The sequence below is a fragment of the Taudactylus pleione genome, unplaced genomic scaffold (assembly GCF_031769625.1).
Source record: "Taudactylus pleione unplaced genomic scaffold, aTauple2 ptg000036l, whole genome shotgun sequence".
NCBI classification, from domain to species: Eukaryota; Metazoa; Chordata; class Amphibia; order Anura; family Myobatrachidae; genus Taudactylus; species Taudactylus pleione.
Window position 1 is genome coordinate 1268337 of NW_028284438.1, and position 16659 is coordinate 1284995.

Sequence of the window (16659 nt, forward strand, 5' to 3'; positions counted from 1 at the left end):
TGACATGCCTTAGAAAATGAGTAGTAAGGCTTGAGAAGTGGTCTATAAAACCATCTCTGAACTACAAGTCTAAGCCCAGAAAGAGATGTTCCTGGATTACAAACTACTTAGACTCCACTACTAGTTTCTAAGACATGCCATCACTATGTGAGCACCGCACACCACTTTCTGCAGTGCCGCAGTGAAGGCACTTATTGCTGTGTACCAATTATCAACATGTTGTACAAACTTCTAGTGGCACAGCAGTTCTCCTAGCAGCTGGGAGATGGTGTCGATCACCATTCCTCTCCTTTTCAGTCCACAAGTACTGCTTAAATGGCCTACAAAGTGTCTTTTATTATGTTAATGAAAGGCTTTTACTTGCATAGGGGGAAGGGACCTAGACAATGTGATCACAGCACCTGCTCCAAAGATTTCAAAGTGCCACAGTGACCGGCACTTACTGATGTGTACCGTTTAGCAACATGTTGTCCAAGCTCTTAGTGGCACAGCAGTGCTGACATTGCCACAAGTGTGTGTCATAAAATGCACAGTCAGTTTGTAATCCAGAGACATCTCTTTCTGGGCTGAGACTAGTAGTTCAGTGATGGTTTTATACATCACTGTTCAAGTCCCACTACTCATTTTCTAAGGCATGTCATCACTGTGTGATGCTACACACCACTTTCTACAGTGCCGCAGTGACTAGCATTTACTAATGTGTACAAATTAGCGATATGTTGTACAAACTCCAAGCGGCACAGCGGTGCCTACATTGCCTCAAGTGTGCGGCATAAAATGAACAGTCAGTTTGAAATCTAAAGACACCTCTTTCTGGGCTGAGATTTGTCATTTATTGATAATTTCATACAGTGCTGCTAAAATCCCACTACTAATTTCTAAGGCATGCCATCACTGTGTGAGTGTCGTACATCACTGTTGAAAATAGCCTGCTGTGCAGAATTACAACAGTACTGTATACTATATTAAAGTCACTGTTTACACTCTGCAATACTGTATAGTATGTGATTGGTCTGCATGTCAGGGCTTACTGTTCTATAGTATTCTGTAGTGCCATGCTGTATCCATCTACTGCTGTATAATTCGCCACTTACACTGTATTCACACTTATTCAGTGGAGCAATGGCCACCCAGCAGTGAAGCTGTGTATTGGATGTTGTCAAGTCTCACTGCGATGTACCGTGCCATGTTGCGCTATTCTCATGCTGTGACTTAGAATCCTGCATGGAGTGCTATAAGCAAAGATTTAGCCAGACACATCTGTATCTCTACTATTTATATATGATACATTTTGCAAAATGTAAAATTACAAATACAGTTACAGTTACTATGTTGAGTATTAGAGAAAAAAAGTGCTTGAATATTGTGTACCATTTTTAGAATTGGATGAATTTAAGAACATAAAATGCGGTCATGGAAAGAAAATAAATCGCATTTTGCTGCCTATGCAGAGTTGATTATAAATATACAGTAAGAGTCTACCAAATTTGCACAGGTAGCAATTGCTCCTCCTACCTCTTTCAAATAAAATGAGCAGTTGCGCCAAGAATACGACAGGAGGGTGGCATCACTGTCAGCACAAAAGATGGGCAAAAATACAGCACACAATTTATAATTATTACAGTAATTGGTTGTAAAATTTAGATAGTAGGTACTGTACCCAAGTTGCATCAAGCATGTTAAATGCAAATAGAACAAGACACATATATAACATTTAAAAAAAAAAATTAATTGCCAAATAATAAAATTATCAGCACCCTTCTCCAACACAGTACAAATTGTGTTTTCAATTTTTTAAAACTACACTGTGATCCTGCTACTCACTAGCAGCCACAGCAGCTATACTATATTTGCATAATTGGGTGTCATGGATGCATTCGGCAAAAGCAGACATGGCCAGAGCCTAACGTTGTCATCATCATCATCATCATCTCACAACTTGCCCCAGGGGAGTCATCCCTCACCAAACAGTTGTATTTGCACTGCTAGGTGACCAATTTTGGATGTATTTTGCACTGACACACAATGACGATACTCTGGCTGCGTCCACAAACCCTCTGTAATGCCTATTCCGGACAGCTAAAAATGTTAAAGTAAGTTCGCACATCTGTGTAGAATCTGTACAGTATGTCTCTCTGAAAAAATGATGTCTCTAGTTATGATGAATAAAGGATTTTATCTTTGAGGATGTGTGCTTTTTTAGTTATGCCTTAGATGTATGTCTTGAAAGAAGAATATTATCCTTCATAGACAGACTACATGAAATGTTTTCACTTGCAAGATACTTACCAGTCTTTTGAGGTCCTATGAGAAGAAATTTTGGTAGACGTTCACAGGTTTTGTCTCTAGACCAGATGTCTCTATGTCTTCTGTCATCACATGGATTCTGTAGAAATAGAGGTGTTTATTGGGACTTTTCTATGATGACTGCATGAATCTTATTTAATTACTTAAAAAAAAAAGATTGTCCTGTATACAGGTATTATTCAATTATGGTGCAGTTTGAACATACTGTAGTCAGCTTTACTATTTTTATGACCAGAATATTACTACTGTCAAAGAAGACATTTGTTGGCTAATTTATGATTTATCGACCAATGATAAGACTGAATATATACCCAAAATCGCACTTACACAGAACGTGTTCACAAAAAAATAACTTAAATATTAGATGCATATAGTTTTACACCATTAGAATTAGGGGTGAGCGGGTTCAGATTTCTGAAATCCGAACCCCCCCGGCCCCCTGATCTGAGGCCGATCCGAGTCAGGCTCGACTTTTCCTGACTGACTCAGATCTGAAATCGAGGCAAAATGTCATCATCCCGCCTTCCGGGTCTCGCGGGTTTTGGATCCTATATAAGGTACCCACGTCGGCGCCATTTTCTCACTCGGCTGTGGACAGTGAAGAGAGAGGGTGGGAGTTACGGCTGGCTGGGCTGTGTAGTGTAGTGTAGTGCAGTGTAGTGTTGTGCTGTGCTGTGCTGCTGTTGTCCATAGGGGCTGTGTCCACTACTTCAAAGTCCATAGGGGCTGGCTGGACTGTGTTGTGCAGTCAGTTGTCCATAGGGGCTGTGTCCACTCCAAAGTCCTGTGCAGTGTCCCAGTCCTAAAGGGGTGCTGTAGTGTTGTCCAGGGGGTGCTCTGTCCGTCAGGGGTGCTCCCCCCAAGTGCAAAAAAAAATAATATTTTTCTGTATTTGTGAATTGTGTGCACTGTGGCTGCACGTGCATCAACAAAGGAGCAGCGCCAAGCGTGCGCCTGTGTCCCATAAGTAAAAGGCCGGCTGGCTTGTCCATTAAAGGGTGCTGTAACCCCCAAAGGGCACTCCAAACAAAATAAAAAAATATATTTTTTTGTGTTTGTGAATTGTGTGCGCAGTAGCCGCACGTGCATCAACAAAGTAGTGCCAAGCGTGCGCCTGTGTCCCATAAATAAAGGGCCGGCTGGATTGACCACTAAAGGGTGCTATAACCCCCAAAGGGCACTCCAAACAAAATAAAAAAATATATTTTTTTGTGTTTGTGAATTGTGTGCGCAGTAGCTGCATGTGCATCAACAAAGTAGTGCCAAGCGTGCGCCTGTGTCCCATAAATAAAGGGCCGGCTGGATTGACCGCTAAAGGGTGCTGTAACCCACAAAGGGCACTCCAAACAAAATAAAAAATTTTTTTCTGTGTTTGTGAATTGTGTGCACTGTGGCTGCACGTGCATCAACAAAGGAGCAGCGCCAAGCGTGCAACTGTGTCCCATAAGTAAAAGGCCAGCTGGCTTGTCCATTAAAGGGTGCTGTGACCCCCAAAGGGCGCTCCAAACAAAATAAAAAAATATTTTCTGTGTTTGTGAATTGTGTGGGCTGTAGCTGCACGTGCATCAACAAAGGAGCAGCGCCAAGTGTGCGCCTGTGTCCCATAAGTAAAGGGCCGGCTGGCACATTTCTTAAAGGGTGGTGTAACCCACAACGTGCACTAGTCTCCAACAAAAATAAAAAATTATTTTCTGTGTTTGTGTGCGCCTTAGCCGCACGTATATATCAATATAACATAAATGGAGGACCAAACTTTCTCCGATAAAAATAAAATAGGGAAAGATCAAGAACCACTTCCTCCTAGTGCTGAAGCTGCTGCCACTAGTCATGACATAGACGATAACATGCCATCAACGTCGTCTGCCAAGGCCGATGCCCAATGTCATAGTAGAGGGCATATACAATCCCAAATGACAAACTTCAGGAAAATGACCTTGAAAAAAACATTTAAATCATCTGAAGAGAAACGTAAACTTGCCAATATGCCATTTACGACACGGAGTGGCAAGGAACGGCTAAGTTCTTTCCCTATGTTCATGACTAGTGGTTCAGCTTCACATGACGATGGAAGGCCTCCTCCCACTAAAAAAATCAAACAAGTTAAGCTGGCAAAAGCACAGCAAAGAACTGTGCGTTCTAAGAAGATATCACAAATCCCAAAGGAGAGTCCAAGTGTGGTGGCGGTTGCGATGCCTGACCTTCCCAGCACTGGACGGGAAGAGGTGGCTCTTTCCACCATTTGCACGCCCCCTGCAAGTGCTGAAAGGAGCACCCACAGTCCACTTGCTGAAAATGCAAATTGAAGATGTCACTGTTGAAGTACAACAGGATGAGGATACTGGTGTAGCTGGCACTGAAGAAGTTGGCAAGGAGGATTTTGATGGTGATGTGGTTTGTTTAAATCAGGCTCCGGGGGAGACAGTTGTTGTCTGTGGGATGAAAAAGCCCATCACGGTCATGCCTGGGCAGAAGACCAAACATTCCACCTCTTTGGTCTGGCAATATTTCTATCCAAATCCGGACAACAACTGTCTTGCCATATGTACCATATGTAAAGGTGAAATAAGTAGGGGTAGGGACGTTAACCACCTAGGAACATCCTCCCTTATACGGCACCTGCAGCGGGTTCATAAAAAGTTACTGTCAAGTTCAGAAACTTTGGCTAAGACCGTAAGCAGTCCAGGGACACCTAATTCATTTTTCCTGTTTTATCCAAGGAATCGGTGGATGAGGAGGATGAGGACGACATCTTGCCTCCGTAGAGCCAGTTTGTGCAGGGACACATTAATTGCCAGCTTGTTTTGTGGAGGCCCAAATGAACCAATCATTTCAGCCACAGTCATGTGGCAGACCCTGGCGCTGAAATGATTGGTTTGTTAAAGTGTGCATGAGTATTTATACAACATAAGGGTGGGTGGGAGGGCCCAAGGACAATTCCATCTTGCACCTCTTTTTTTTCTTTGCAGTATGTACTGTTTGGGGCCTAGTTTTTCAAACTGCCATCCTGTCTGCCACTGCAGTGTCACTCCTAGATGGGCCACGTGTTTGTGCCGCCCACTCGTGTCGCTTAGCATACTCATCCTGCTACCTCGGTGCAATCTTTTGGCCATAAGAACAATATTGTGAGGTGTGAGGTTTTCAGAACAGACTGGAAATGAGTGGAAATGAAGGTTATTGAGGTTAATAATTGCATAGGAGCAGAAAAACCCACAAATTCTGTGATTTAAGCTGTTTTTATGCTTTTTTTCAAAAAAATACAGATCCAAAACACAAAACCCAGAACCCAAAACACGGAAGGGTGGTTTTGGCAAAACCAATCCAGATCCAAAACACGAAGAAAGATCCAGATCCAAAACCAAAACACAAAACACGAATAGTGGCCGGTGCACACCCCTAATTAGAATGTGTTAGGTTTTCATCATAGATACGTAAGAAATATTTTAAAAAAAAAATTGCTTTGATAGTTAAATGCACATTCACTAATAGAGTTGAATAAAATTCAAAACACCTCTCAAATACAGCAATTATAATTATCTCATGGTACCACATCAAGTGCATGAGACATTCCAATCCTATTGGTTTTGTGAACTTCTGTGAGTTGCTCGGGTACAAGAACACTTTTTCCTGTACCCCAGTTCTTGCACACACGCAGTGAGTACTCAGAAACCCCTCCCTGACGGACTAAATTTGTTTCTTAGAGACGAGACAACCTTGTCTCTGGTTCTGAAAGCAGCCATGCATTGGCCGCGTGTCACCCGCGGTGCCAGGTGCCCCGCTGCCATGCATTGGCCGCAGGTCACCCGCGGCGCCGGGTGCGATGGAGCTGTCGCTCCTCAGATAGAGAGCTCTGATTGGCAGAGCTCTCTGCAGAGGATTTGGCCGAGGCAGGAGCAAAGACGCTTGCTGAGTAGCAGCAGCAGCTCCGCTGGATCCCGGCAGCGGTCCTCCTCCTCCTCCCTTAGCCCTCGGTTTTGTAAGTGTGCTTGCTTTCGTGTGTGTGTGTATATATGCTGTGTGTAATTATGTTTGTGTTTATGTGTGTATGTATGAATGTATGTATGCTGTGTGAGTAAGTGTGCTCATGTGTGTGTATGTGTGCTGTGGGTTAATATGCTTACATGTGTAGGTGTGCTAGCTTGTGTGTGTATGTTATGTGTATATATATATAAATATATATGTATATATATATATATATATATATATATATATCAAGCACAAATGATCCGGCACTCACTGTACGAAAATCCTGAATATATGCTCTGGTGCCCTCCTTAAGGGGAACGGCGTCCCCAAAACATACATCACACAGAGGCGGCACTCAGAGAACTTTGTAGATGCAAAAAAGGTGGCGAATATTTAATGCAGAAGCATCAATGTTTCGTGAGGAAGGAACGTGTAGTCTCTGAGTGCCGCCTGTGTGATGTATATATATACTCACCTTGACAAAGGGGCGGTGTTGCCCCGAAACATTGGTCTACTTTTCCAGCTCATGGAATAAACGTTGTATGTTTGTTATTTGCTTCCAAGTCTCAGAGTGCCACTACTTTCTATGCTATATACATTGTTCTCAGTGGGAGGCACCTGAGCACATAAGGATCCTGAATTATTGTGAGTGTCGGACTATTGTGCATATATATATCTAATCCTTCCTCTGGAATTACTCCATACAACATAGTCAAATATTTATTCCTGACTTTTAGGGAAGAAGCGTTGGAATGGGCTAATCCACTAATTGAATCCAATGACCCAGTTCTTCAGGATCTTGTGGCCTTTAGTGATGTTGTACTTAAGAAATTTGGCCTGTTTTCCCATCAGTCTTCAGGGAACCCACCTTTGAATACCTTTCCCAATGGAGGGTCTCCTTCTAATATTCTTTCCAAGCATTTTACTGTTTCCACCAAGAATACAGCTATTTGTCAGTCCTCCATTTCGTCTTGGCCCAAGAAAAAGCAAGCATCAAAGAATCTGCATAGTAAGGACATACAAGCCTCAAAGAAGAATGTCACTTCCTCATCTCCATCTCACATTAGTTGTAAGCAAGTTCAACCTCGGGTTGATCAAGACATCGAGAATGAGATTGTGCCTATAACAGTGGGTTGTGTTCATCTTAGTTCTTCTCACCCCTCTGGTCCTTTGGTGCCTACGATATGTATTGGTTTCTCTGCTTCCATTTTTTATAGTGAACCTCAGGAAATTTTTCATTCAAAGAATTAGAGTTCGATTCGGATGTTAAATTACAACACATATTCTGACTACAACCCTAATCATGATGAAATACCATTTTAAGTAGACTCCATTAAGGTTTTTCCTCAAATGGAGTCGTCTACTCCTTCGAATGGTTCTAAATTATCCCATAGAAGAAAGAAAAATTTATGAATTCCTTGTGTTCTTTATATTTTGACCAACCTTTCTGTGACAATTGATTCTAAATCCCATTTGTCTTTTTTTTTCACTGGTTTTGGAAGCTTCCTCACATCTTGAGGTTTGAGTTTTTAGAGATTATCTGTAAGATATTCACTTTTTGTGGTGGATAGCTGATGTTCGTGTTTTTCTGGGAAGTTCCAGCCAAACCTTTATTGGTGTCTGGAGTCCATCCTAAAAGGAGGTGGTACTGTCAGGATTCTGGGCTGAATTACCTGATAGATCCTTATCCAGTGGTAGCTGTGTCAGTTTTCAGCTGACTTGCTCAACCAATGGACAGCTACCTGGGGGTATAAACAGGACTCCAGGTGAACAGGTAATTGCCTGATCAACTACGTTATTCCCAGGTGGTTGCTGTTTGCTTCGTCCAGGCTTCACATGCAATCTTCCAGAGACTCTTCACAGTGGTATTTCCAGTATATGCTCTGTACATCTGCTATGTACTGAGTCCTGTGTATTATTTACAAAGTGCCTTTGCCAGTATATTATTTACAAAGTGCTATATCTTTGTGCAGCAGTGTGATAGAACACCTTTCTCCTGTTTGCTATTTATAAGAGCCTTATTCATTGTACAGCAGTGCTGCAGTACACCTTGCCTGTGTGAGCTATTTACCAGTATCATATTCTCGTGCATCAGTGTTCAGACACCACATCATCCAAACTGGTGCAATTACCACTCTCCTTCAGTGACTGCAGCATATCCTCACTTCCCTCCAGTGCTAGCTGCACAACCTACTCCTCAGTGGATTCTCTCCCTCTGGTCTGCCCCAGCACCTCTTCAGGAAACATCTCTATTGTGCTTCTCTGTACTAGTGGTACAGAGATTATATTTTCAGTGGGCCCAAAGCGGTGTGTCTTTCTCTCTTCCCACTCGCATCGGATCCCTGACCTGGGGACCACGACCTGCTTGCCAGGTGCAGCTGAAACCCATACCGCGCTTGGAGGGGTCAATGGTGAACACCTTCTGGCAGGTTAGACTCTGCACCCTAGGTCAGGTCTCGCCACATCTGATGCTTGTGGATGAGGAGACTGCATATCCAGGCCCCTCGCTCCTGACTCCTTCATTGACACTGGACCACAACTTCCAGCCACTCAGTAGGGGACTCCAGGATGCTAAACGTGACAAAACTGATGTGAGGTGCAGTCTCTTGGCTGTGAGGGGAGGCAGTGGTTTACCTGCTCTGGCCTGGTGAGAAATTAAAAAGAAATAAAGAACTTCATACACGAGAGTTCTTGTTATTTTACTGTACTTATTGAACCACCCTCATGTGTATATACATATAAAACCTGCTTGCTTTATCTATTTCCATTGTATTTCTGTAGTTGGATGGGAAATGGAAATAATTTTGTGGGTTTTATTGAGTTAATGTCAGACCTGATTGGATGATGGAGGCCTAGAGTGCTCACTAAGACACCATTACTGCAGCACCAGGGAGTCAAAAATGCAAATAGAGAAAGAAATGAGAAATCCAGTCTACCAACTGTTCTGATTGTTGTGGGAGAGCCCTTATTTTGTGAATCTGTGATACAACAAGTATTCCCTGCTTCATGCTGCTGCTCCTGTCAGCAGCTCTTACTTTGCTGCATACCCTGCAGGGAGGAGGGGTCATATGTACTTACCCATTCTCCCCTTGTCACATATTAGGGAGAAGAGCCAATCACACAAGCCAACTAAATTCATAAAACACCCCTTCTTATAATATGTGTGTTTAGTGACTCATTTCATTGTGTTTAATGGCTTGGTTCAACCTGTGCATTATAGGTGTAAATTGTATTAAGAAAAAGATACATTCCAATGAAAATAGCATTACTTATGGCTTTGTGAATAAAACAAACATTTTCACATAATGAGATTGCAGGATAGTATATAAGGATATAAGAATATAACACTGAAGATTTAAAAGTTGCATAAACAGTTTACATCAAATAATTATACAGTAAGTGAAAACAACTGTCCAATTATCCAGGATCTCAGGTAGTCGTCAGATTCTTGAACATAGTACATAAATAATAAATATGACATTGAAGCTACTGTATTTCATTTGTCCGATTACAGACATGCTTGGTAATTGCCGTAATGCGCAGTTAAGTAAAATCAATAGATTTGTATTACAGTCCCTTTAATCAATCACAACCTCTTATCTTTATTGCAGAGGTCTGCCAAGATTTGTACTGTAATAAAAATTTTGCAGCAGTAGATAAGAAACAGTTGAGGTAATGATTATATACTGTATGCACTTTCATTGCTGGAATAGAGAGGTGAATGTGGATGAAATACATATTAGAATATCATAGAATACTTAGGTTCATTTCTACATTTACAAAATTCCATTCTGACGTTAAAAATAATATTTCATTACTAAAAAGAGAATACCTGCCAAAGAGGATCCTTTTGTTCAGGGAAGAGTTGGAAATATTTGTGAGCCAGCTGCAATGGAGGCAGAGTCTTCAGCTTTAAATTGGTCCAGGTTTGTACAAAATTAGCAAGGTTAACAAATGTGTACAAGCCAAGGCGGTCGTTCCCATAATTAGACAAGTGTGTCATAAAGATGCTGATCTGTAATAGATTGATCATTGTGTATTAGGGACAAGTGACATAGAATGCTGGAATATACCACAGGATCACTAGATGGCAGTGTAAGTCCTGAGAAAGCAGAGAACAGGTGAAGACTTGAGCAAATATATTTGGCTTAATGAATTCTCTCCACAAGGTACAGCATACAGTAGCAAATAGTCTCACTCTGAGGATGCCTAAATTACATAAACTAATAATAGCACATAGTTGTAAAGCACTTCAATTCAACATGAAAAGGTTATTTTATTGTTATGTATTATGTTTTATACTGTATTTACATTTTGCTGTATGATACATGTAGCAAATGAAGGCACATATTATATGATGCAGATTTATTTGTGAAACCAACATGGATGCAGTCAATTTGAAAATACTATTATTGCGAAGGGGTGGAAGGAATTGTAAACAACTAATGCACATCTGTTTGTGTTATGGAGGGAGAGACCTTGTTTCTGGTTGTTCCCAAGAGGTGCTATTGAATTAATCTGACATCAACACACCTACCTTGTAAATACAATTTTAACCATTAAAATGGGTGCTGGGTATCATATATTCTTGTAACCCAGATGACCCTAAAACAAGTAATGTTTGCTCACTGCTTAAATTAGTAATCCACAAAACCAAAGGATGGAAAGTGTTTCATGCTTCCCAATTACATAGACCAGTAATATAATTAATTTCTCTGATTTGAATATTTATATAAGGTTTCCAAATTTATGTTAAACCTACAATATCAAGTAAAATATAGCAAGTTAACAGTAAGTCTTAATAGCAACATTAATCTTCAAATTAATGTTAATAATTTAATATAAATGACTATAAATTCTTAAGCCATGGCTCATATTAATCTTTCCACATTGACAGCAATATATTCTCAAATCAACTGAGGCTCATCTACTGTAAATTAAAAAGAAGGTTCACATGAAGACCCAGAAATTCTGTTTGCCTCATACATTTGTAAATATTGTTTAGAGAAATAATCCATATGCAATATGTGATTCACTGAATCCCCTTCCTGTCATGTACAATTTCTGTGGGAGAACATAGCAAGAGAAAGCTAAAGAAAGGGCTTACAAGATCAATTTGAAAAGTTCTCCAGTGTCAGAGTATAAAGCAGTACAGTTTTTTAAAGCAAATATTATGGAAGATATATTTATGATTTATTTTACATTTAGGGCAGATCTGGATTTTCTGGTAACATTTGTTAGTCACTTAAATAAGAATTAGTATCAAAATAAATTCACACACACTTGTAGGTTTTCACAGATCAGTTACCTTGATATTTCAGCTTCTGTCTGGGAGATAGCATAGCATGGTGTGATGTATGCAGACTTTGGGCATTATACTGTGCGTCCTGATGGTGGCCTTGGAGGGGGCCAAAAATGTTTGACAGTAAATTGCTATCTTGGATGCTGGATATGCTGTAAGCAATAAACAACACCAAAGATTTGTTTTATGTGCTGAAACCCTGGCGCGTGTCTCTTTCTTCTACTCTCTATGCATTACTACCCCAAGTGGGTCATGGGAGACACCCCAGTTGATGCCTTCACCATTTGGATGTGAATGTGACCTCTTTTTATGGATATACTGTATAAACATATATATATATATATATATATATATATATATATATATATATATATATATTAGGGATGAGCGGGTTCGGATTTACTCGGTTCTCAAAACAGCATTTTATTGGCTATCGGCTATCACGTGTTTCGGATAGCCAATAAAATAAATCCGAACTAATCCAAACTTGCGGTAAAGTGGCGATAAGAACTGAGTAAATCTGAACCCGCTCAACCCTAATATATATATATAAATTATATATATATTGCTAATAAATAGAAGAAACACGGGGAGCCTCATAGTGCATTAAAATACATTTTTAATAAGCAAACAGACAGTACAGGTAGACAGCCTGTGTACCACAGGTGGTGGTCAAATACCGCAAGTTCATCAGCATAAATGTCATGAATACCATGTATCACACAGACACAGCAAGGATCTCCTTCACAATGGAGCAGGAATGTGCCAGGCCATGCCCCTACTGGTTTCATCACAAGGACTTCATCAGAGGGCTGGCCAAGCACCACAAAGTCCACATTAATATACCAACTAACAATCAATCTGGTGTATTTGTCACACTGATCCTTCATTAGTGCACAGTGCTTAACTATTACCACATTACTCTTATACATGACACAGATACATAGTAACAAATTTTACTTAATAGTTAACAATAGATTTTATGTATCTGTACATTGTACTGGTCAGCACACAAACTTTTTTTTCATATATGTATATATATATATATATACTGCGTACTGTATATGGTAACTTACATACAGCAGAGAGGTTGCACTCGGGTCAAACAAATGTAGGGGTCACAGGTCATATGTTGTATTTTGTATGCAGACACCAGGGGTGACATAGATGTTGGGAGGTGCACGTGGTGAAGTCACCCGGGTGTGCTGCACTAGGCGGACACATGTGGTGATGGGGCTATAAGGTGAGTGCTTGTTTTACTGTTATTTCATATCCCTGGGAAAAATGTGAAATAAAACATTGAAACGTCGGACTAGCTAACTAGCGGCCTCTACATTTGTTTGAACTGAGTGCCACCTCTCTGCTGTATGTTATTTTGCCATGGAGTGGGCTGAGGAATGCACCAATAGCTGTGGGTGCCAACATCTTCCTTAATTGCGGTATGCTGTAACTTATATTTTTATTAAAAGTGGATATAAAAAAATTATTATACTATAATAGTTGTCATAACCAATCATGGAAAAATATTATTCCTAAACGCCACCTTGTACATATTCACAGAAACTGTACTGCTTTTGAGTCCTTCAAAATACAAGTAAGCACTCTAATTTCTTAATTTACAGAAAGCCTTCATAGAAGACAATAAAATAAAAAAAAGACGCTCTCTCTTTACCTCTAATGCTGGGTACACACTGTCAGCAGACCGATCCACCGTCCGAGTGGCTGATTGATAAGCAATTCACACTTAAACAATCAGCTGCTAGATAAATCTGTCCTAACATCACAACTGGGCAGATATTTAAATGTGCCTGTCCAGTTGTGATGTCAGTATTGGCGGTCCCTGCAGTCAGTGTATGGACGGTCAGCTGGTCAACCGTACACACATGCAGATGCACCAACATATCATTCAGATATATCAACATCAGCTGTGCTACAGGGCCAACCTGATATGTCTGTGATCTACATTAATTACAAACTTATGGCATGTACACACCCGCCAATGCACTCAAGATATATAGTTTGTCGTTTGAACAAATGATGTATCAAAGTGTGTACCCAGCTTTAGTCTATAAGAAAAAAATATTCTAATAGATCAGGAAACTTTTTTACCTTTTACCCCAAAATATATTTTGATACGCCGACTTTACCCCCTTGAGTTGAAAGGAAGGAAATTATATAGTAATGCTCCCATATAATGCCCCTGTAGAAGTGCCCCCATAGTTATGCCCCTGTAGTAGTGCCCCCATATAATGCCCCTGTAGTAGTGCCCCCATAAAATGCCCCTGTAGTAGTGCCCCCATAGTTATGCCCCTGTAGTAATGCCCCATATAATGCCCCTGTAGTAGTGCCCTCATAGTTATGCCCCTGTAGTAGTGCCCTCATATAATGCCCCTGTAGTAGTGCTCCATGTAGTGTCCCCATATAATGCCCCTGTAGTGCCACTTGTACCAAAAAAAAAAAACTTACCTTAATCCCCGCTCCTGCATCTGCCGCCGTCCTGTCCACCCGGCTGCTCCTCGGAACTATGGGAGAGACGTCATTACATCTCTCCCATAGTGCACATGGAGAGAGGCGGAAGCTGGAGTTCAGAAGATAACTCCAGCCTCCGGCTAACGCAGCGCTGCAGGGAAGGAGCAGGGCGCCCGCTGGTAATAACATCTCAGCGGACGTCCGGCTTAGAGACTCCCTGCGGGACAGCCGGGCATGCATATGAATCATTCTATATTATAGAATGATTCATATGCATGCCCGGCTGTACATCCATTACCCCCAGGAATTTCATTTTTACCCCATGTGGGGTAATTTACCCCTGTTCCCCGACCACTGTAATAGATCCTTTTCTCTTATCACAAAATATAATACTAAGGAATATAGTCACAAAAAAAATGTAAATTCTAAAACATGATGAAGCTCTCAAACTATTTATTTATTCAAGGAAAACTGTTTATTTTTAAAAGGACTAAAAAACTAAAAGGTAAACTAGCTCCAAATTGTTTTTTTTAGAAATAAAGAAAAGGAAAAACAAACTTCTAATGTTTCTAGTGAGACTTTTAATGTTAGGCCTACATGACTATCTTGTATAGTAATGGGAAACTAAAGTTTAGCAGAAACCACTTCATCCCTTAGTACTAGTTTTGCTTCTTGTGTTACTAAACCTAATGTTAACATTCAAAGAATACTTTTTGTCAAACAGAATATAAAATGTTTCCCACATTGCAGCTGTAAAATACAGGACATGGGGGGAAAACATAATTAGTTTTACTCTATCAATAACACAATATTTTCATTTAATGAGAGTAAGAAGTTAAAATTGCATGCTTTACAGGATTTTTTATCTTAGAACTTTATCTCAATAAGAAGAGAATGATTATTTAAACAGTTTTACATTTCCTATCTCTTGAAGTATTTGTCCCATTCTTAATTCTTCAGCAGTGATTATGAGTCATGACCTTATATTAGGTCTTTAATTAGGCTATATAAGATACAGTATTTTCTATATACTGTATGTTTTTCTAGAGTTTGTATTAAATATACTGTGGCAAAGACAGTACTTTGCCACTTTCTGATGTCCAGTAAATAACTCATTCCCCAGGAAAAGGGGCAGATAAAGTTAAGAATCCTGCTGGTTACTACAGGAAAGGTTTCACACAAATCTGCACTACCTGGGTGTGATTGATTGGTGTGTGAGGGTATAAAGGATTGTGGGATCCAGTGGGTGAGGCGCCCGATGCTGACTATTAACAGGACGATAGTGAGGGCTGGAGTGGTATAGATAGTGTTAAGGAGTCACTGAAGATATACAAATGTAATGTTATAACATTGGTGAAGAAATAAAAAGCCACCTGACTGTGAGAATGGTGTCAAAAGTCATTCTTTGTAAGCAGATTTCTTACAAAGTGGTGTCATTCGTGGGATACTTCTGCCAGCTGTGTCCCATGTGGCAGAGTTCAGGTGCTGCCTTGTTGGGTCAGTTAATGAGGTTAACCGACCTGTAACAATCAGTTTATTGGCACATTTGGAAAAGTTGTGCAAAGTGCAAATGTGTAATGTTTATGCTGTGTCTTTGAAGATAAATAAGCGCTTACACATTGTGAATATTTGCAAGCAAAAAGCAGCTATTTATAAATTTGATGTAGCACAAAAACAACTATTTGTAAATGTGTACCAGCAGAGAAAGGGTTATTGAAAAAAATGGTCTTTATCTGGCTAAAAGCACTGAATGTGTTTCTCTGGCTCATTAAACCCAAGTGTGTTTCTGCTGGATAGAAAGGAAAACAGGTGTTTGAATCTCTCTCACCAAGGTGGAGTGTGGCAGATTCATTTTGCAAAAGCAATTAAAAGGACAGTTGCTATGATATAAGCTGGTAATTGTAGTTCTACAGTTGCAGTTCCAAGTAAAGTGTTTTGCTGTATTGAAAATACTTTAGAAAACACAATGTGGTAAATGAAAACAAAAGCTGCTCCCTATGTGTAGCCTGTATGAACCCAATTAAAGGAGAAGTTTTTTTTTTCTTACTGTTGATTATATTGTTTCTCCCTAGGAGGTACTACACAACAGCCACTGGCACTTAAAATTATGAGTGTCAGAAACATTGACTTGTCGTGTGTATGTTACGGGAGGCTCAATTTTGCTACTATGTCAGCTCAGATAGCAAGATGGAGAAAATCCTCCGGGCCTTAACTAATGTGGCTGCTCAGCAGATTCAGTTGCTGGCCGTTGCTAAGGCCCAGGTAGAGAGCAACAAATTATTGCAGGCAGAGCTCAGTCAGCTATGACTGGGAGAACAGGGGCATTCTCTGGTGCAGAGAATAACACCATCAGACAATTTTGAGACCTTTCTGTTGTCCTTTAAAAGGATGGCAACTAAGCTTAAATGGTCAATAGAGCGATGGGTAGCAAAAATGGCTCCTTTTTTGACAGGCGAAGCACAGTGAGCCTATGCGGATATGCCCAAAGCCCAGGGAGCAAATTATTAGAAACTAAAGGCTGTGATTTTGGCAAGGATAGGGGTGACAGGGCCTGGAAAGGCCCAAAGTTTTTAAGACTGGCAATATAGGCCAGGGTCCACAACACATGCTCAGCTAGT

At 40.5% G+C, this 16659-nt stretch overlaps 1 protein-coding gene across 3 annotated transcripts in view; it reads right to left on the reverse strand.

Moving 5' to 3' along the window:
• LOC148538790 (N-heparan sulfate sulfotransferase 4-like) overlaps positions 1–16659 on the reverse strand; it is a 392388-nt gene that overhangs the window by 61578 nt on the left and 314151 nt on the right. For all 3 annotated transcript variants that reach the window (XM_088452212.1, XM_088452213.1, XM_088452215.1), the window contains exons 7-8: positions 10103–10285; positions 2290–2386 (exon numbers count right to left, since the gene is read on the reverse strand). In XM_088452212.1, coding sequence (XP_088308338.1) covers positions 2290–2386; positions 10103–10285 — 280 coding nt within the window. The remainder of the gene's footprint in view (positions 1–2289; positions 2387–10102; positions 10286–16659) is intronic.